Source organism: Pagrus major, chromosome 8, assembly GCF_040436345.1.
Source record: "Pagrus major chromosome 8, Pma_NU_1.0".
Lineage (NCBI taxonomy): Eukaryota > Metazoa > Chordata > Actinopteri > Spariformes > Sparidae > Pagrus > Pagrus major.
The window spans coordinates 29,380,393-29,402,812 of NC_133222.1; the positions used below are offsets into that span (position 1 = coordinate 29,380,393).

At 41.0% G+C, this 22,420-nt stretch overlaps 1 protein-coding gene across 2 annotated transcripts in view; it reads left to right on the top strand.

The window, feature by feature from the left end:
* Positions 1–13,004, top strand: part of septin15 (septin 15) — a 57,942-nt gene extending 44,938 nt beyond the window's left edge. For both annotated transcript variants that reach the window (XM_073472257.1, XM_073472258.1), the window contains exons 9-13: positions 6,095–6,146; positions 6,508–6,633; positions 8,393–8,528; positions 9,748–9,893; positions 10,004–13,004. In XM_073472257.1, the coding sequence (XP_073328358.1) occupies positions 6,095–6,146; positions 6,508–6,633; positions 8,393–8,528; positions 9,748–9,893; positions 10,004–10,043 (500 nt within the window). In that variant the 3' untranslated portion in view covers positions 10,044–13,004. The remainder of the gene's footprint in view (positions 1–6,094; positions 6,147–6,507; positions 6,634–8,392; positions 8,529–9,747; positions 9,894–10,003) is intronic.
* Positions 13,005–22,420: the final 9,416 nt, after the last annotated feature.

Here is a 22,420-nt window from a genome sequence, read left to right on the forward strand (position 1 = left end):
AGCTTTTTTGGGTGAAAATGCTTGGTTCTGGATGGTTTTCGAGGATCAGTTCCCCATGACTTGCTTCTTTGGTGTTTGAGGCTGTGTGAATGGAGGGATAACAGTGACCAGGACTGTTGGAAATTAGAACTTTTCTCTTATAACTGGGAAAATGAAAGGGGTCAACATGTTCCCAAAGATGTTGTTAGATTATGTAGTAAGTATGAAGTACTGTACACCCACCTGCCTTCCCCTCAACACAAACAAACTCCCATGCACACAGTCCTTTTGATAGTGATGGTTTTGACCCTGGTAGGGATTCTGGAAAAGAGGGACAGACATGGTGTATTATGGAATAACTTCTTTCAGTATGGCAGCGAGCACTGACTTACCCAATCGACCAATCAGAGACTGCCATTGGCCATGATGAACTGTTGTTGCTCTTACTGGTGTGTTAGTTTTCACTAAGTTTGTTTTAAATTCCTCTGAAAGATGATTACTGTTTATATCTTTATATAAAGTAATATACCGTTGTTGCTCTGTGGTTGACCGTTTATCAGTCTTTCACTTTTTCATTCTTTCTTTTCTCTCTTTTTTCTTTTTTCTTTTTGTCTATTCTTTTCCATGACTGACAGAGGGCATTTTTGGTAAACCAAACCATCTTTCACTTTATTTCAACCTCATCTTCTCCCCTACTTCTCCCCTCTCAGAGTGTCCCCCAAACTCTCCAGCCCTCCTTTTCCCTTCACTTTTCTGTTGCTGTGCTGTCTCATCATTAGGCTGATGGTCAAACCAATGCTCTAATCAGACTTGGGCTGAATATTGATGATCAATCAAAGTACTGAACAACACCATATTTACGAAATCTTTGAAAACAGTGAAGAACTTTGACATTAAAATGTGAACATGTTATATTTTGAAATACAAAAGAAAATAGAAAATGATTCATGTGTTCTCAGTAGATTATTGGCCCCTGCATTCTTTGTCTGTCATACACCATGCTGACTGAACCTGTACAGCTAGCACTGTCCACAGTAAGACTAGAAAAAAGTTCTAGAGACAATTATTGATATTATTATAATGTACACTTTAGTCTTTTATTTTACAGATTTAAATATCTATGTAACTGATGTTGTGGGGTTTAAGTACTAAGAAACTGTGGTTGAGGAATCCCAGATTCAAGATTATATACACTAATTAATAAATAACTATCAAGTCAGAAAAATTATTCTATTGCGCCTGTACAACTATTGATGGTGGAATGCTGAGGATGAGTTCAGGAGTCTCAGTCCAAAGAAAGAAGCTGCTCTGTAGTCTTGAGGTACGTCAGTAACTCTGTATCTTTTGCAAGACAGCAGCAGGGTGAACAGACTGTGGCTGGGGTGGGTGTTGTCTTTTAGTATCCTTTGGGCTGTGTGCAGACACGTCATGCTGGAGCAATGTTGAAACAGTGTTGCAGTTGCATAGTTTGTCCACCAGAGAGCACTGATATGTTTTTGTGTCAGTGTCATATGTCATATGTCTCAGTCAGTGCAGAAATTTGGTGACAAGTTACTTGTTTCAGGGATCCTTAGCAAAGAATGTTTGTGTTGATGTTAAAAAGAACACTTTTAACTATACCCTAAAGTACCATCAGTGTCAGCCTGTAAAATCTCATGTAAATCTTTACTACCATCTCTTTAAATGACTACACTCAGAACAAAAGAGAGCAAATGTTTCACTCTTTTGAGATATTGATAGTTTCAACCCTAAGACAGTGTGCAGTACATCCAACACAAAAATCTACACCAGTCCACCCTCAGCAAAGGGAAAGATGATATTCCTTATGCTTTAGGAATGCAAGGTCTGGCCATGGAGCAAAAGAGCCATCGATCTACTGGGTTGACACATGAATGATTATTTTTGCTGTCACTTAATTTGATATCCCGTAAAAAAATCTTTCAAAAACCTCACTGTGTGTTGTTGAAGGGCAATTCCGGTTTATTACAAATTTGGTCTTATTTTGATGTTTTTGATCATTTCTGTCAGTTACCGACAGTATTGAACTCACCACATTAATTACTGAGACCAGGGAACAAGGTGAAGTCACTACTATGAAGTCTAAACAGATGAACTGAGAAACAAAAGTTCCAGAAGCCCAAACATCAGTGCTGTATTATTCACACAATAGCATTGTATAGGTAATATTAATGCAGCATCAGGAGAAGTGAAATGATTATGATTTTAGCTCCTTCCAAAGAACAACAAAGTAATGACAGTTATAGGTCTATGCATTTCAACCACGGAAAATAATAATAATAAATTATTATATTATTATAAGTTCTATCTATGGGGTGCATCTGAATGCACCATGAAGTCCCTGTTCCTTTGCTGTCTGTCTGTGTTGGAGTTTCACACATGGCAGAGGACAGAGGTTCGTCCATAAATGACACCAAAACGTGCTCTCAGCAGAGTTTCTGATCACATGTTTTGGTACAAACATTTACCCACCAGTGTGGCAGTTAGCTTTGAGAGATTAACTCGCCAATTAGAAAATGTACCCACATTTGGTGCTTGGCAGGTGTTAAAAAGATTTTTTTACACCCAGCCCTACCTGGGGGTTTGTTTCAGGCTAGTATGATCATCTGACTGCTCAGGCTTCTTGTCCTGTCAGACTTCTTTTTAGTGACGTCACTGTGTTCCTAGATCTCATTAATTAGCGTAATTAGTGTAATACATTACTATTTTAATCAACAGGAATTATCCTGCAAGGTGCATTTGAAGAGGTTTATGTACTTTCAAAATTTGAAGTCCTCCCTTATCTGGTGTTATCAGTGGGTTTAAAGCTTTCACATCTCACATGTTTTGTCCCAGGTCTGATGCTGTGAATAGTCATGGAGAAAACTAGAGGCTGTTTACTGCTGAAGCTACAGCTGCAATAGAAACATCACTCTAATACTGTGGTTCCCTTCTTTGCTCCAGTTGTATTACATACAGCGATACCGATAATTACTGCCCTGCTTCACCGCATGATTCAGCTCTTTACATTCTGGGTTCAGGTCATTGTGTTGGTGCTGGGTCAGAACAGTTTACAGGCCTCGCTGTATCGCTGGATCAAAGACTGGGATCCACCATCCTAACGCATTGCTTATAGGTTCATGAGCAGTTAATGGTGAGTTAGTGTTTTCCAAAAGGGCATGTAGCAGCTCATTTAAGTCATCAAGGTAACATGTGGCTTGGTATCATGAATTCTCACTCATAAGCACACTTGGAGCATATTTTAATGTAAGACTTTTAACGTACAAACATGTTCTTTGCTAAAAATCCTGGACACACATATGCACACACACAATGCATGTTTCAGATAAACAGTTGTGTGCTCTTGATTCATTTAACCAGTGCAGTTCATCATCATGGCCTAAATACACACTGCTAATGGATAAAGCACTCAGGCTCAAAACACCTGATGGACTGAGACAATTTTCTATTCGTCCATGATTGGCAAATAAAGTAATATGATTTGAGTTTTTTAAAAATTCATCAGGTATTTTCTGCCATTCATCAAGAAATAAGATCTGTATACTATTAGTTACAACCTTTTTTCCCCAATGACCCTTGACTCCACTTAGCTCCTCCACTTATTCCCTCATTGAGACCTGCAACCCCAGCTGGTCATGCATAGAGCCTCATGTAACACCCCTCCAACCAACCACCACACTCCCTCTACAAGCCCTGCACTCTTTAGCCAGTCAGCTTGGACACATGCAGGTTATGGTGTTGATCTGGGCCAAATCTGGGCTGAATCTGGGCCAAACATATGCCGATTCTGGGCTCAAACCGGGCCAAGTCTGAGCCATAATAAACCCAGCTGCTCCAGACCCAGATTTAGCCCCCACTGGGTGCAGACAGTAACTGAAAAACCGTACCCCTCCCCTCCGTCAGAGCTCCCTCCTCTAGAAGAGACAGGAGGTCAATGGCTGGCTTTCGAGGCCAAGGGGCTGCGGGACCGCATAAGTTTCATCAATGGTAAGGTGTCCCTCCTTATTCGCTCCCCTGATGATGATTGACTGCCAGTGGGGTGGAGGCTAGCCAATAAGGAGCAGCATATTTGATGAAGAGGAGGCTGGAGATCCACCACATACATCCTCAGCAGCAGTTTATCTGCAGTCCTTTTCCAGAATCCCGTCTGACCGTGTAACCATGTCTTTGTCACCGAGATGAAAACTCACAGTCATCTAACTGTACCATGTTGAAATGAGATCAGTTCTGTTTACTGTCGTCTGACCAACAACCCTTGTTTGTTCTAACTGTGTGGCGTCTTTGGGTCCAACAGTGGAAGGCTGTGATCAGATAGGAGGATTTGAACACACATTCAGAGTGGGGGGTGCAGGCAAAATGGAGAGAAGGTTAACATTGTTAATTTGCATATACTACCAACAATGTCGTTATATAAAGCTGGTTGAAAAGCAGCAAAGTTCCCATTTAAGTGGAGAGCACCAGAGCTGAGAGAATTATCACCAAATTTTGCAGGTCCCATTAGTGCTATGAAGCCTTTTAGCCTCTTTCAGCTCATTCATTTGGTTTTGTGGCTTCAACTTCAGTGTTGACGTGTTCAGTCTTGCTGGTTTCATCATTAGTTTTCAGATGCATCCAGGCAACTGTTTTCAGCAACAAAACCTCTAAAAATCCACGGTAACACTACCTGCCCAGAATCAAACATCAGACGGACACAGTTAGCAACTAGCTAGTAAACGTAGCTAGTCTCTAACTAGCAGCTAAAGAGCCATATATTTTTCTCAGGAGTAGGTAGAGACTAAAACAGAGCAAAAAATGGTTGAATATTAAACGTTGATTCATAAAGTGGACAGAAACACAACTTTATTGTTCTGTGTCTCCTGCACCTGTTTGCTAAAACATACAGGGCTGGATGATATGGCTTTAAAATAGTATATTAAGGCAGTATTTGTAGGCTATATTGCAAAATATGAAATCTCCCCAAAAGCACAAATGCTAGGACTGGCTGACAAAATCCAGTATCACCATAGTTTTTTACCAAATACCTCAATACTGATATTGCAACAATATTGTAGAGATGGTACTTTAACAAAATATTTACACCATGAGGCTTTGATAAATAATCATCAGTAGTGTTAATATAATGAAGTGGGTAAATGCAGATATTAGAACATGTTGAACGGTTGTTAAGTTCAGAAAATGACATCACACTGTAATACAGTCTTTAAAACCAGGAAAAGACAACACTTATGACATATCACGTTGTAACAGTATCCAAAATCTAAGATGGTAGTAGCTTTTTGTATAAGCTGATAATATGTGACTGCTGCTATATGCAGCTTGTTGCTCTTACCTCAACTGGCAAAACATCTCTTAATGCTGCTTTGAGGTTTAGGTGTGTTAGTAGGTGTGTCTGAAGCTCCAAAACATTACTAGTTGTAAGTACGACCTGTTGCAACCCAACCCAATAAAATCTAGAATGAAAGCCGTGTGCTCATATTAAAACCATCCTATGTGATCACGGCCTCGTGTTCCTCCGCCAATTGTTTTCTGTTAATGTGCTACTACAGCTGATACTCTACAGTGTCTCCTTCAACATAAACAGACTTCACCTTGTAATGCACCCCTCCTTTTATAACTGATGAATGAATATTACAATCTGTGATATGTGTGTGTTGGTGCCATCAGGTCTCCATTGAGACTGATAACATGAATTTTAACTTGTGTTGTTTTGTTTGTTTTTTAATCTTATTATAATACCACTACACTGTACATGTTTTATTGTGTAAATAACACACTACAGCTGTGTTGATCTTACTCACCACAAAGACAATGACGTGTTTCTGCTGGGACTGCCTCTTAATGTGAACACAAAGCCAGAGATAGGCTAAAGCAGATGACAGTTATTTACCTAATAGTTCAGCTAAATGTACTCAGGTTTTTAGCACCTATAAGACTTTATGTGCAGACATCTATAGAAGCTTGCAGTGCATTTCTAGTTCAGTTTCCCTTGAGATAAGACGATGATTATTCTCATCAGAAGTGTTCCTGTGTAGTAATTTTGATGTTTGTCTCCCCCCCCCCTCCCCTCTGTTTTCCTCCCTGTCCCTGTGTGTTTCAGTGGAGAACGGGGAACACTGCGACTTCACTGTGCTACGCAACATGCTGATCAGGTGAGACGGAACATTTATTTCCCTTCACTTAATCTCATGAAAGTAAGTTGATGCCTCACCCTTGGATGAATTAAACTGTTTTAGTAGTTCCTGTCAAATCTAACTCACTGAGGCTATTAGAGGCTGACAGATTCCTACTAATTGCCTCATTAGTTAACAGTACATGCATTATATTTTCTGAGATGCTAATGTAGCTAATGTAAGAAGTTCAATACATTTAAAAATGCATTTGTAGCTTTAGCTTGCTCCTTTTTAATAAGCTTATTTTTTCTTCTGGGATTTTCTTCCCTCTTCTGTCCTCCTCACCCTCCGTCTGGTTCTCCATGCCTGATTTATTTGTATTTTTCTTCCCCTTCCATAGGACCCATATGCAAGATCTAAAGGATGTCACCAACAATGTCCACTATGAGAATTACCGCAGTAAGAAACTTGCTGCTGTCACCTGTAATGGAGTGGACACCACCAAGACCAAGGGCCAGCTCACTAAGTATGCCTTAGTTACTAAACAACTACTTCTCACATATTAACGACACTGAGTTACAACAACAAATTAACAGAAATACTCACTTAAATAATCAGATAAAACATTTGCACACAGACAACCTGGACTTAGTTGATTTCAGCGTAGTTTTAAAGCTGTTCAGTGGTTCAATATTCTGAAGTTGAGTCTGTAGATTGTTCCATGCAGCAGGTGCTAAAAACCTAAAAGCTTTCTTTCCCAGCTCAGTTCAGACTTTGGGAACAACAAATCAACACAACAACAACAATTCATATGATGTTTTATCATGTATATATTAACAAAACGACGGTTACTTTTAGGGATTCTTGTTTCTCGCACAACTGCTATTACACAATGATCACTTGCATCATTTGGACCACCTGGTGCAACACATTTAAAGGGCTTATTTGTAAAAGCTAAGTCGATGAGTGTCCATTTTTGTAAACATTTAGCATTGGGTCTTGTAGGGGAATCAATTAATTGTGTGAGAAATGGAGAATCACATTGTAATTTCAGTGCATCAGACACAGGCATCAGCAAATCCCAGTTTAAGTCACCAACCAACAATATTTCATTGAATTTCAGTTGAGACAGAAGCTGAACAAGACTAGATGATGAGTTATTAGGGGCAGATGGGGGGCCTATAACATCCCACCAGCATTATATGGTGATATGGTTACTGACTCAGAAAGCACTAATTTAACACCAACATTGCGTTTGATATAGATAGCCACCCCACCACCTTTTCTTTGATGGTGTGTATGATAAACATTGTAGCCATAAATGCAAATATCCCCTACCTTTACAGATTTTATAAGCCAGGTTTTAGATAAGACAACAGTATCAGCATCAGTTGACTTTATCCAGATCTTAATCATGTTCATTTTAGAGAATAAACTCTTTACACTGATGTGAAAAATCCCCAAACCAGATTTAAAATAAAAGCAATAATATAACAAAAAGATAGTGCTTGGTGTTGCAGTCTTTTACATCAGTCACCAGACTGTAGGACAATACATTCCCAGTAAATGATGTTGTAGGAATAGTAAAATGTTCCCTCAGCACAAGGAGACAACAGGAGTGAAGAGACTCCTCAGCTATAAGCAGCCATTTTGACATATCCACAGACATCATAACCCTCAGCTCAGACAGAGATCCACAGTTTATGCACTTGAGAAAAGAGGCCCAGCTGACTCAAAGTTAGATATCAGTCAGGAACAGGCCCAATAAAACCAGACAGTACAGCATTAATTTCAGTGCTTCACAAGCTTCACATAGCTTGTGACTCTCCACGAATCCACCCAGAAAAAGTCAGTGACTGAAGTTAAAATCGACAGAGAAATCTAATTTCCACTTTCAACATCTGAAGACATCTTGGACACCACTAGGCCTGCTAGGCCATAAAAATCCAATATCTGGGGTGAGTCTATGGCTACAGATCAACACAGAAATAGCAGAATAGTTAAAAATCACTGTCACTGTACAACTTATAGGATCTGTAGCCTTCTGGATCTGTAGCCTGATGCTCTGCCCCCCTTAGGTGCTGTAATCCAGCAGGTGGATTTCAGGTAGGCCTAGGCCTCAAACAATCCAGATTTTTAGCTCAGCAGCAATCCATTAACATCCAAATATAAACGTTTTATCCAGAGGTCCCAGACTGAAGAGAGGATGCCACGCATCAAGACATAAAAACTCAGACATCAGGCACTGACACACAGCTAACCTCTGCCTCTGTCATGGTCAACAGGAGTCCCCTGGCACAGATGGAGGAGGAGCGCAGAGAGCATGTGATGAAAATGAAGAAGATGGAGGCAGAAATGGAACAGGTGTTTGAAATGAAGGTTAAAGAGAAGAAGCAGAAACTCAAGGACTCAGAGGCTGAGGTGAGTTTGAGGTTGTGTGGGTGGGTGGTTATGGTGCCTCTATGTATTTGCATTGTCACCATTCTAGGCAACGTGATGCAATTAATTAACCTCCCAAAGTCAAACAACTCACCTGCAGCTCCCCGCTGTACCTTTCCACAACTTATATCTTTTCTTTTCACACCGTGGGTCTGAGGGAACGACATTTTGATCCTCTGTTTGTCCTGTATGTGTGGCAGAATTGACAAATAACTCTTGAATTTAATTGTATTGAATTGAATGTTGGTATGTATCCCAGTTTAGGGCTGCATAATCCACAATCCTGAGGCTACCGATATCCAGTGCCTTTCATTCCAGTTGTCCTGACGATTCAGTGTTAAATCTTAATGTCATTAATCCAGTTATATAAGGATGTTACAATTTTATATAGGTTCTTATTTTAATTCAGTTGTATCTACTTGCTAATAAATGCTCTATGCCTTGCGTTTACCCAACCAACACAAATGTGTGAAAGGCCATTCTTTACCTTGAAGTAGTTATTTAACACAAAGGTCAACTGGCTATCTTTTATGGAGCTTTAAACTATATCTCAGTCTTCGTCAGTGTAAGTTGCTCAGTTGTCATGGATAATAACCACAGGCGCACACTATGACGACTAAAAAAACAAACTCCATCAAGACAGTGAGATGGAAAAACCTACTAGAGCAGAAGTCACTAATAGGCAGACACCAGTCCAGATCCAGACCCAGATGCTCCCCTATTCAGACCCGGACCTATAACCGATAAATTATTGAATTATTACATTTTGATGGAGCATTCTACTTTATTGGTGCAGCTATTCTAGCCTTTACAGCACTAGTTTAGCAGCCTAAGAAGCTCACAGACCAACTGCATGCCTTGTAAATCATCTCAGAGATAAACACACAGATGAGACACAACGGTCTGAAAACTGGGTGAGTTATGTTCATTCTTCCCACCGGCAGTTCAAAACTAGTAGGCTATGTCTCTTATGATCCAAGACCACGGATTTTTAAAACTCTGTGCCTAGCCTGGTGAAATGGCACAAGATGTATAATCCAGGAAAACAGAAAAACAAGATTCTGAGTAAATGAACATGATTATCCCATACAAATGACTCCAGCTGTAGTTTTGCTGAGTTTTAACTCTTACATTGGGTGTTTATTAAAATTTCCTGTCTTTGTGCTTGAGAGTGAGTGTAATATAATGTTTTGATCTTCAGCTTGAGCGACGCCACGAACAGATGAAAAGGAACTTGGAGGCGCAGTACAAAGAGCTGGAGGAGAAGAGGCGAGTTTATGAGGACGAGAAGGCCAACTGGGAAGCTCAGCAGAGAATCCTGGAGCAGCAGAAACTGGACGCCTCCAAGTCAGTAACACTGAGAAGCTATTTAACCGTCAAAAAGTCTGCAGTTTGTCTTCTTATTGCTACATATGACAAAATGTCCACTGACACGATTGTTTTGATTTGTTACACAGGACGATGGAGAAGAACAAGAAGAAAGGAAAAATCTTTTGAAGAGAGACACGTCCTGTTCCTTCACTTTTACAAAAAAACTCATATTTTCTCCCTCCCCTCTGAAGTTCTACATCTACTGTGGTGCTCAGAACAAACACAAACATAAACAGATATGAAGCGCGTCACATTCCACAACACCCCTCTGTGTTACATTTAACATGCACCACATGTGACATGATCACCATTTACACTCACACATAAACACATCCAAATGCCCACATGCTCGTCTCTCTGCAGGGTTTCACTGCATCTATTAAAACCTTTTTTTTTTCCATGGGGAATGCATGTTTTTGTGAAATTCTATTTTCCTATATTTCCTGACAAAGAGGAGAAGCCCGAGTTCCTCTGAACTACAGTATGGAGTTACCACATGGCAGGGACCATGCATAACCATTTGTACACAAGTAGTAGTTGTATGTTCTCTACATATTCCATAGATCTGCAGATAGACGTACTATCCCTCTCCTTGATGCTCTTTCTTTTATTGTTCTCAAAGATTTAACACAAGTGAATACACATTGACACACTCATGTCATGAAGACCTCAGTGAGAGTGTTTCAGGTGAAGGAAGAGCGTATGTGAGGGAAGGCAACTGAATCAAGTGGCAGCTGAGGAAGGAGAAGTCGGGGGAATTGAGGCCCGGTCACACCAGAAGGTGGCACAGCCAAATTAATCAGTGAGTCTTATCTGGTTATATATATGTGGTTATACAAGCTTGGTGATGTAGTGACTGCTTGTAGGGCTGGTTAATGAACTACTGTAAGCAGCAAGCTAACAGGCCATCAGGTAACACGCCTGCACTATTGAGTCGGAGAAGCTTTTTTAACTTTATCTTCCTATCTTTCTTAGTATTGAGCCATTTACTCCGCCCTCGCAACGTCATTCTTGGGATCGTGCATTTTTTATTTAATAAAGAGTTACTGAAGGCTGGAAAAAACACTCTTAGATTAGTGTCTCAGTTAATGTCTCCAGTTTGCTAATACGTCTTTTGGATAAAACAATATGTTTCCTCGGTTAGCAAATACGTTTTTGGAATCAAAATTATATGTTTCTTCTGTTAGCAAGTATGTCTGGAAATAAAACAATAATCTTCCACCGTTAGCTTATGTGTCTTAAATAAAACAATACGTTACCAGCATTAGCAAATACATCTTTAGAAATAAGATAATATTTTTCAACTGTTAGCAAGTACGTTCTGAAAATAAATTGATACGTTTCCAATGTTAGCAGATAGGCTACGACTTTAGCTAAAGCATCTTTCAATTAAAACAATAAGGTCACTAAAACAGAACTCATTTTCCAGTTAGCTAACTTATTGTCCTCGTCAAAACTTGACTCCTGTCCCATGACTGCTTACAACCCACTCCTTGATTGTGGAGTAGTTTATTCTCCAACAGAGGAGTTTAAACAGGAGTGGATGGTTCAACACAGCTAAAAAGATGAAGTACATGAGCATCCTCTACTATGGACTCCTTCATAGGTTGATGCTGTTCAGACGGCTTGCTATTGTTTAACAGCGAGAATTCAGGCTTTAGAGTTCACCGTCGCTAATGACAGTTTTTCTCATTTTAAATGTTGGTGTGATCGGGCCTTTACACAGGATTTCCAGTGCAGTGGCAGGTGTGGTGTGTTTATGAGCAGGTGTGTTTTATGAGACGCTGTGTTTGAGGTCATAGATACTGTCTGAGCTGAGGCAGACAGACAGACAGAAGAAGGCAGATAAGAATCTTGTAACAGCAGCCAGGATATTGTCATTGCAGTGTATGTTTCCTATTTAAAAAGAAGACAGTATCCAAAAGCATCATTAGTGTGTACAACTTTACAGGTGACAGTGACTACAAAAATGTTTTATATTGTGATGTAAGTTATGGATGTTGTCATAGACTTAAACCCTGATGTCCAGCTTTTTCTGATATTTTCCCTTTTGTTTATAATCTTTAAAGGGACATTTCATCAAAAAGCTGAAATATTCCTTTCACCTTCCTTTCTTCCTGGACTCCTTAGAAAGACAGTTGTTTGGAGAAATTTGCCAATTCAGCCATAGGTTTGTCTCCGACTTACTTAAATATAGTATACATAAATGCTGTCCTCTCCAACAGAATATGTGAGGTCTGAGTCAGTTCAGAGTCAGAAAGCGGTGAGTTACGACACATTCAAACCTTTATTATAAAATTTCCGAGAGTTGTCATGTTTTATTTTCATATGATGATGATGATGATGATGATGATGATATTGATAATACTATATGTACGGTTGAAGAAAGAATCCTTAAATCCCGCATAGTTTTCTTAAATGACTCATAGTTTCATCTGTTGTGGGGTTTTTTTTAAATAGTTTTTCACACAGCCCACAGCCATCACAATGCATTGAAAGAAAAATGTCAAAGGGACAAATCTTACATCTTCAACACGTGATATTACCAGTATGGATTTGTTCATGATGGAAATGCATATGTTGTGTACATACTGGAGGCTGCTCAGTGGCCTTTTTTTCTTGAGTTTATTTGCTTTTTCATTGTATTATATGCCAGGAATAACAACAGAACTTGTACTCGAACCTCAGAACCTATCATGTAAAACTTGTCTTAAGAATCCATGAATACATTTTCATACATTTACAAACACACACATATATACTGTATGCATCTATGCCAATGAGTACACCCTCTCAGGACTGCTCTGTTATGCTTTATTTTCTCCATAAGTCCAGAGAAAAGCAGTTCTGTGGTCCAACAAGTAAAAGGAAGTGATTTCTTTGAAATGCTTGGGAACCACTCACCCTTCCAGTAACACCAAGTTAAAACAGTCATAAGTTAAGATGGATTTTTTTTTTTTTTTTTTTTTTTTGTAATATTTACTCTTTTTTTATATGTACACTGTTTTCTGCTTCTCTTCTTTGTTTTATGTGTTCTGTCTCTAACCGTACATGGTTAATATTAAAGTTGACAAGGTTATGCTTTAACTCCCAACGTGTGTGAGTATTCTTTTTAACACACTCTCCTAATATAAATAATAATGTGTGGCTTAATAAAATGAATACAGAGTCGAACGTTTAAAATCGTTTCCAGATGGGAAATTATCAAAACAATACTGAATAGGAGATAAAAAGTCCGATCACAGACTAAAACAGTGTCATCTGCATAGTGTTGGTCATCGCAACTTTACTTCAGATAATGTGATTAAGCAACCCACAGCAAACCAGTTAATATCCCACAAACTGTATGCATTACATTACGTCTACATTGAAGATACTCAGATCATTTTTTTAAGTTGGGATATCATTTTACAGAAAATGCAATTTTAAAAAAAGGAGGACAGGAACAGTTAACAAGGAAATGTCTTCCCAAATCAGTACCCATTCTCTACAGGATTTACTACACTGTGGTGTTATACAAGTACTGTACCTAAGTGCAATTTTGGGGTACTTGTACTTTACTTGAGTATTTCCATTTTCTGCTACTTTTTTACTTCCACCCTACTACATTTTGGAGGCAAATATTTTACTTTTCATTCCATCACATGTATTTGATCATTTTAGTAGTTAGTTACTTTGCAGATTGCATGCTGCATCAGAGCTGAAGTTGTGCATTATTATGAATTAATTGTGTTGACAATCAGATAAAAAAAAAAAAATCAATGATTACTATAATCAGAAAAATGCTGATTATCAGATCTGATAACCGATTGGGCCGATGATTAGTCGACCCATAGTATATAGTGTATATATGCATATAAATATACGTATCATTTACTTGTATTATTGATACTAATGCAGTTCATTTTGGTTTCTTTAACCATTAAAAGAAATTTCCCTAACATTACTGTTTTTAGTTCCCTGAACTACACCACAGTTTCACCATAAACGTCGATCATTTCAAAACACTTGAGGTGAACACTTATTTTGGTCAAATGGCTTCCAGTCTGTGCTGAAGCTGTCAGTCACTGATCCATCTGTGATCATTCAGGAAAGGCCCAAATTAAAAACCTGAGATACATGGTCCCACCTACTCTACTCACAAACACAGCCATCAATTAAGTCCTCTTCAGCGATAAAGTTTAACTAAAATACAAATGTTAAAATAGTTAACGTCTCTGCACTGCATTGCTTGATTTGACTTGAATTTTGAATTCATACAATTTGACAGCCTTTTACTGTGTTTCTGATTAATCATTTGACACATAATGTCATAGCACAAACAGAGAAATTGACCCACTATTAATGTATTAAACAGACTTTTTTTTATGTATACAAGGTACGAGTCTAAATATCTGGCCCAAAACGAGATCAATAAAAAAATCTGTCATAAATAATGCAGTATTTAACTTGTAGGACAAAAGGTTGTAATATGCTACAAAAGGTCAAAGTAGGGAGTAATACATCTCTGTATACTGATGTCATATTTCCATGAAGCTCTATGTCTGTGTGCAAAACTAATCAGCCCACTTGCTGGAATATTATTAACAAAACATGTATGCTTAAAATATTACCAGAATATAGAGAGAATTAAGAAAATGATATCTGCATTCTTCACTAAGATTAATATGCCACAGATACAATCCGTATTCTGGAAATATACTGAGCTAAGATATTTCCAGACAGGACATGAGGTCATATCTGAACCACATACATGACAGAGCTCAGATGTGTCTGCTCTCCTAGTAAACTTCATGTCCTCACGATGTATATTAAATCCGTATTTAACGAGATGTGGCTCATATCAACAAAACTGTGAATATGCATCAGAAGTGGTCCGTGTCCTCCAGAGAATGTCGGAGACATCACTTGTAATATTTCTGGAGTCTCTTTCCTTGTCTTCTTATATTTAGTCATTTAGCGGTCATACATGTTAAAAACACACCATCATTACAGAGAAAGTCAATGACTCTTTTTAAGATCGTTTAATTCACCCTGCTGGCATTAATGATGACGTGACAGCTGCGCCAAGAGAATGACCTGAAATCACACCTCTTCTGTTTATAATATGAATATACATAATTATTGATCACAATAGGATGGTTGCTTCATTGATTGGTTCATTGATTGGTTCATTGATTGGTTCATTGATTGCTTCATTGATTGCTTCATTGGCTGATTGGTGCGCTCATTAATTCATTCCAAACACATTCAGTGTGAGCGGTCGCTGGTTCACTTCCGCCAAAATGCGTGCGCGTTATCTTGTGCCGCACGTGTCCGTTTGCGCATGCGCGTGTTTGTTTGTGTGTGCGGCGCGCCCTTTGATGTGCGTTCTGTTCTTTGATCCAAAGCCATGACGTCACACAATCTTGGATGTAGATGTTATAAGAGATATTCTGCTGAAGTTATATATGCCATAACAGAGGATTCAGCAGTAAAATCCTTACAGCAGATGATGTTTCAGGTGGAGGAGGAATCAAATCACACAGGTCACAGTGAGAAAGTCTCTGGTGCATTATGCGACATAGAAAACCTAATCACAGAAATAGTGACCCAACCAGAAGAGTCTCCTAAAGCCAGCGACAGGCAGACTACGACACCCCATTGTTCAACTCCAGTAGTACCTTTCAATGATACTGCACTGTCTCCATCTTTCTGCAGCGATGATAATAGTGATGATGTCAAATCTCCTGAAGTAACTTCTGAGAGTTCACCTGAGTCTTCCCTCTGTTCTTTGGTATCTCAAAACTGCAATGTGTCAAGCTTGTCAGGTAGTGGAATCTCAGAGGAGTCAACTGACACCTCATCTTGGATATCAGAGGCTACAATGGACAACTTCATCACATTCCTTGTCTTGAGGCTCGCCGATAATGTCCCTAAGAAAACCAGAGAGTCCATTCGGATGGTGGACATTGACGCCATCTTTAAGCGTCTCTCTCAAATGGCGCATGATAACATCCACATCACTGGCTCTGCTGTTGGAGAAACTAGTCAAAATGTGAAAAAAGTCAACAAAGCAGTGCTTAGGGATCTTGGAAAGGAGTTTGGCTCTGCTGAACAGTTACTGGAGGCTGCAATGGCATCAAACAGTTCATCTTTTGATGAAGCAGTTATGAAGTATCTGAAAATCCATCTGGAAAACCTCCACCATCCAAAAAGATCTGCAGTTGCCAGGTTCTTTTCAAGGGTATAAAAGCTCTAACCAAACCCTTTAGGTGGTGCATCATGGGCAGCAGGATGACTAAATTACAATCTCCACCTTATCCACCACCCCTCACGTCTCCAAACACCTCTAGACGATCTTTGCTGTGTGGAGTTTCTTGAATCCCTGGGTTAGTAGGGGTTTACTCCGAGTTGCTTCAGTTTCCCCGACATGATTGACTGTATCATAAAAAAAAACACTAACCAGGCCATTCAGGTGGTTCATCATGGGCAGCAGGATGACTAAATTAACAGCTCCCTCTTTTCACCTGCCCGCGCTTCTTTGAACATCTCAAAGCATGCAGCATTCATCTTAAAGGAAACAATAGGTTCACAAACCATCACAACTTACATCTCACCTGATTTGTAGAAGGTCACATGGGATTATAACCAGTTTCTGTAAGGACATGTAGCGGATGAAGCCAAAAGCCTCCACAGTCGAGTGCTGGGTGAAGTTGATGAAACGTCCTGCTTTTTCTGTAGTTGAGATGCCTCACATGATTGTTGTTATTAAACTTTTTGGATTTTAGGTTGATGACCTGAAAAGCTAATTTTGGCACATTTACAGTAATATATGTTAATATGCACTGTCCCTAAGGAATGAACTGGATGAAATAAAATAAAACATGAAACACATTGCATCTTTCAGTTTGATGACATTTCTGATTTTTAAATCGCAAATTTACATCCATAAAGTCGCTTAAAAACAAAGAAAAATATTATTCTTCAGAACTTGCCTCAGAATACTCCTACTAAATGTATACATTCACTGCTATTGGAAACAGGAACTGTCAATAGCTTACTCTGCATACTTTAAATGGCATTAATTTGAGTAATTATTACTCTTTTATTAACCACACATCTGTCCAGGAAGTGACTGACCAGTGCAGCTAACTAATGCTGATCAACCAGAGCAACTTTAAAAAATCTGCCCACCTCCCAGACTGGAATAATCCCCGTCCAAAGAGCTTTATTAACTCAAATCTAAGTTACCTTAGCTAATTAGCTAAGCTAGCCTTAACTGGTCTTGCCATAATGGCACACTTCAGAATTAAAAACAGCAGTAAAGCAATGAACCACATGATTTATGACAGGTTTAACTTTACTGGGTAGGTGAAAAATAAAGCATATTCTGACAACATAGTTGATTCATTGTGTCAGGTCAGATCTGCTGCTGTTCATTCCTCCAGGCCTCTCTGTGGCACCATCAGGACAGTTTAAGGTGTGACTCCACCTGGTGTCAGCAGTGAGTCCTCTGTTTGGATAAGAAGAGAAAGACAGTACAGACAGCCATGTCCTGTGTGGTGTCTGAAATGACTGACATCTGCATATCTGATGTACCAAAGTTATATTTCATCAAATGTGGGACACACAGACAAAACTCCTTATATTTGAGAATTTATGAGATGTCATCTGTACTGAAGAATTAGTTATAGAAATATTTAGATTTTTAAATAATCAATAATCTGTTATAGTAATGTACATCTCTGTATACTGATGTCATATTTCCATGAAGCTCTATGTCTGTGTGCAAAACTAATCAGCCCACTTGCTGGAATATTATTAACAAAACATGTATGCTTAAAATATTACCAGAATATAGAGAGAATTAAGAAAATGATATCTGCATTCTTCACTCAGATTAATATGCCACAGATACAATCCGTATTCTGGAAATATACTGAGCTGAGATATTTCCAGACAGGACATGAGGTCATATCTGAACCACAGACATGACAGAGCTCAGATGTGTCTGCTCTCCTAGTAAACTTCATGTCCTCACGATGTATATTAAATCCGTATTTAACGAGATGTGGCTCATATCAACAAAACTGTGAATATGCATCAGAAGTGGTCCGTGTCCTCCAGAGAATGTCGGAGACATCACTTGTAATATTTCTGGAGTCTCTTTCCTTGTCTTCTTATATTTAGTCATTTAGCGGTCATACATGTTAAAAACACACCATCATTACAGAGAAAGTCAATGACTCTTTTTAAGATCAGTCACTAACTGCGAGTGATCAGCCCTTAATGAATACCATTAGGTTACAGCGGCTTTATATGACATTAAGTCAAGACATACATCGACAGGGCTAACACATTAATGCACAACATGGGATTAGAATATAAATAACATTAATACAGAGCCGCTGGAGTCCCAAAAGCTCACAATGTGCAAAGACTTATATTTTGTGCGCACAGTTAAAATCCATATTGTGCTCGAAATGTCGCGTTTAATTCACCCTACTGGCATTAATGATGACGTAACAGCTGCGCCAAGAGAATGACCTGAAATCACACCTCTTCTATTTATAATATGAATATACAGAATTATTGATCATATGAGGATGATTGCTTCATTGATTGGTTCATTGATTGGTTCATTGATTGCTTCATTGATTGCTTCATTGATTGGTTCATTGGCTGATTGGTGCGCTCATTAATTCATTCCAAACACATTCAGTGTGAGCGGTCGCTGGTTCACCTCCGCCAAAATGTGTGTGCGTTATCATGTGCCGCACGTGTCCGTTTGCGCATGCGCGTGTTTGTTTGTTTGCGTGTGCGGTGCGCCCTTTGATGTGCGTTCTGTTCTTTGACCCAAAGCCATGACGTCACAGAATCTTTGATGTAGATGTTATAAGAGATGCAAAAGTGGATAAAAACTACATTTGGTCGAAAAGGAAAGAGATGTCTACAGTGGAGAAGTCCAGATCCCAGATGGATAACACTATGGAGGCACTGAATCCATCTACCTCCTCACATTTCCCCTCATCTTGGTTATCAGAGGTTACAACCAACAACCTCATCACACTCCTTGTCTTGAGGCTCATCAATAATGCCCCTAAGAGAACCAGACAGTCCATTCGATTTTTGGAAATCTACACCATCGGTGCTCGTCTCTCTGAAATGGCGCGTGATAACATCCACATCGCTGACTCTGCTGTTAGAGAAACTAATAACAACATGACAAAAGTCAACAAAGCAGTGCTTAGGGATCTTAAAAACGAGTTTGGCTCTGCTGAACAGCTTGTGGAGGCTGCAATGGCATCAAACAGTTTATCTTTTGATGAAGCAGTTATGAAGTATCTGAAAATCCATCTGGAAAACCTCCACCATCCAAAAAGATCTGCAGTTGCCAGGTTCTTTTCAAGGGTAGGAAAAGCTCTAACCAAACCCCCTAGGTGGTGCAGCATGCGCTGCAGTGATGACTAAATTACAATCTCCACCTTATCCAACGCCCCTCACGTCTTCAAACACCTCCAGACGATCTTTGCTGTGTGGAGTTTCTTGAATCCCTGGGTTAGTAGGGGTTTACTCCGAGTTGCTTCGGTTTCCCCAACATGACACTGTGTCATAAAAAAAAACACTAACCAGGCCATTCAGGTGGTGCATCATGGGCAGCAGCGATGACTAAATTACCAGCTCCCTCTTTTTCACCTGCCCGCGCTTCTTTGAACATCTCAAAGCATGCAGCATTCATCTTGAAGGAAACAATAGGTTCACAGACCATCACACCTTACATCTCACCTGATTTGTAGAAGGTTAGATGAAGTGGAGGGTAGCAGTGGTCAAGAACTACATAACTTCTTTCCTTCAAGATGAATGCCATTAGGGGAGACTGGGGATGGTTGTAACAAAGGGACAGCTGTAACAACTTCACTTTCACCAATAAGGGATAACATAAGAGTCATGTGATCAATTTCATGTATAACCACTCTCTCCCCGATCTTGCATGTGAATTTGCATGGCTGTGAGAAGAAGTGTGCAGATTTTACAGCCAAAAAAGATTAATACTGATACTGTTGAAGTTTGAATTAAGTAACTTGTATTAGATTAAAGAGTAGGTTCTTACGTAAAATGTGAGTCATTTCATCTATGCTAATTTCAAACCACCATGCTGATACAGCTAGCTAAACAATGGCTGACAGGGGTGGGGATGGTTGTAACACTTTATAAGAAAATGTTACAACCATCCCTGTAATCATGGGCAACGTGATTCCACTGCGCTCCAGGACAGGAAATGTGATTACGACACAGCGCTCATTGGGTAAAGATTGATTTAACATTTGTGTTGGCTGATATTTTAGGGGCTCCATACCTTCAGCCTGGGATATCGTTTGAAAATGGAAGTTCTCTTTCAACATTCGTTTCGGTATCTCACTATGGGACACGCCCCTGCGCTTGTCCCCAGAAGCTATTTTTCACTACGCCAGTCCTGACTGGCAGACAGACGTGACGTCCGCTCCCTGAAGGAGGGACTTCCTCCTCCTTATAAAGCTGGGCGTAACGTCATCGTTTCGGTCTTAAACCTCTTCTCGCTCCCAGAAGCAACCTCTCAGACAGCAGATGTAGCTGAACTAGCAATACAGTTCATAGAGCGGGCTAACCACTCGGTCGCCGAATGCTACGTTACCTGAAGCTGCAAAGCTATCTGAGTGCAACAGCTAGACTGTCTCCAAACAGTAGCTGCTTCCATCCTTTACGGAGCTAACAGAATGTCGGAGCCTGTACCTTCCCTCACCATGGAAATGGCCAAGCCACCGGCAAGGATGTGTGCATGCGGCAACAAGATCTCAGGAGCAGACATCCACACTGTGTGTGCTGCGGGCCTCGGGCTGCAACATGCCCAGACCGCGCTAGCATCCCCAGTTTCTTATGAACACTGTGTACGCCTGTCCATTAAGACTCGCCGACGCAGGCTAGCACGCCAAGCTAGCCTGTCAACAGCGAACCCTATGATGGGGGTAACCCGAGGGAAACACATTCCCTACGAGTGCTAGCTGGGGCGAACAGCTTGATGCTATTGCTCCGCTAACTGACCACGATGACCCTGAAGCCTGCCTGCTGGCGGAGCTCGGTGACATCGCGGGGAATGACTCCGACTCAGGGGATGAGTCCATCAGCCTCAGGTCTGACGATGACGACAAGGACCTGGACTGCTCCTTTACCCCCTTGCCGGCTGCAAAGTCGGCATCCGGGGGCGATCCGGGGGCAATGCGGGAAGCGGGTCTCCAAACCTGCCCACCTTCACAGACCTGCACGATGTCTGCAAGAGAGCTGCTTCAAAGCTTGGCATCGCATAGCCAGAAACCCCCAACCTGGCCACCATGTCTCGTTATGAGGGGAGAAGGCTGCCCAAGGTCAAATCCTCTGCCAGACAGTTCCTGCCGGTTTTCCCTGAGGAGGCGACCCGGTCTTGGAGCAGTCCTCTCTCCGCCAAGAACTTCGTCCAGGGAGGTTCGGCGCTGGACTGGGCCGACATGGAAGAGAGAGGTTTCTCCCACCTTCCTCCAGTCGAACCTCTGCTGGCATCCCACCTCCATCCCTCGCAGAAGTCCACCATGACGGCTGCGGGCCCTACTCTCCCATCAAAAGCTGAGTGTTTTCAGTCCTCATTGACTGAAAAGAGCTACAAAGCGGTGGCCATGTCGGTGAGGTCCCTGAACGCATCGTCGCTGCTGCTGACCTACCAGGCTGAACTGCAGGATGACATGTCAACCTCACCCACCCCAGCCCTGTGGGACGAAGTGTGCGTGGTAATGGACCTCTGCCTGCGTCTGCACAGATGCGCCGTTCAAGCCTCCGGAAGAGCCATGGCCCTGAGCAAGAGAGCAAGCGAGAGCTAGGTGGCTGAACCTCTCCAGTCTCTCTCAGAGGGAGAAAGCCTGGACCTGAAAGGTCTATTCGGCCCGGTGATTGCCACCATGCAGAGACAGTGTGAGGAAAAGAAGCGTTTCAGCTGTGTTTCCCCAGGTGTCCTAGGTCCCAGGTCCCCAGCTGTGACCCCGCCGGGTTACCACATCCCCAAACGCCAGCCCCAGGCCGAGGCGGGCGCCCAGAGCAAGCCGCCTGAACTTAAAGGTGCATGGGCTAAGAAGCCTTTTGCTGCCCATGTGACGCAGGGGACCCAAGAGGCCCCCCCTGCCACTCACGGGGGTGTTCCGAGCCCCTCAAGAGACGTGCAGAGGCCCTGCCGGCTCTCACAGTCCACAGCCAGGTGAAGAGAAGGAAGACCGGACCCGCAGGGAGCTCTGTGTTGCGAAAGCACACACTAGTGCATAAACACACACCAGTGTCCCTTCCCCCTGAAGTCATTAATAAAAATGTTTTCTGGTTCGCATCCAGGTTTGAATTAATAAAACAAAAACAAAAACAAAAAAGAAACAGAACATGGCTGTACAGCCCCACATAACGCCACAAAGGGGAGACATAACCCCACTTGTGGTGCAGCAGTCTGTCTGCCGACCAGCACAGACTGAGCA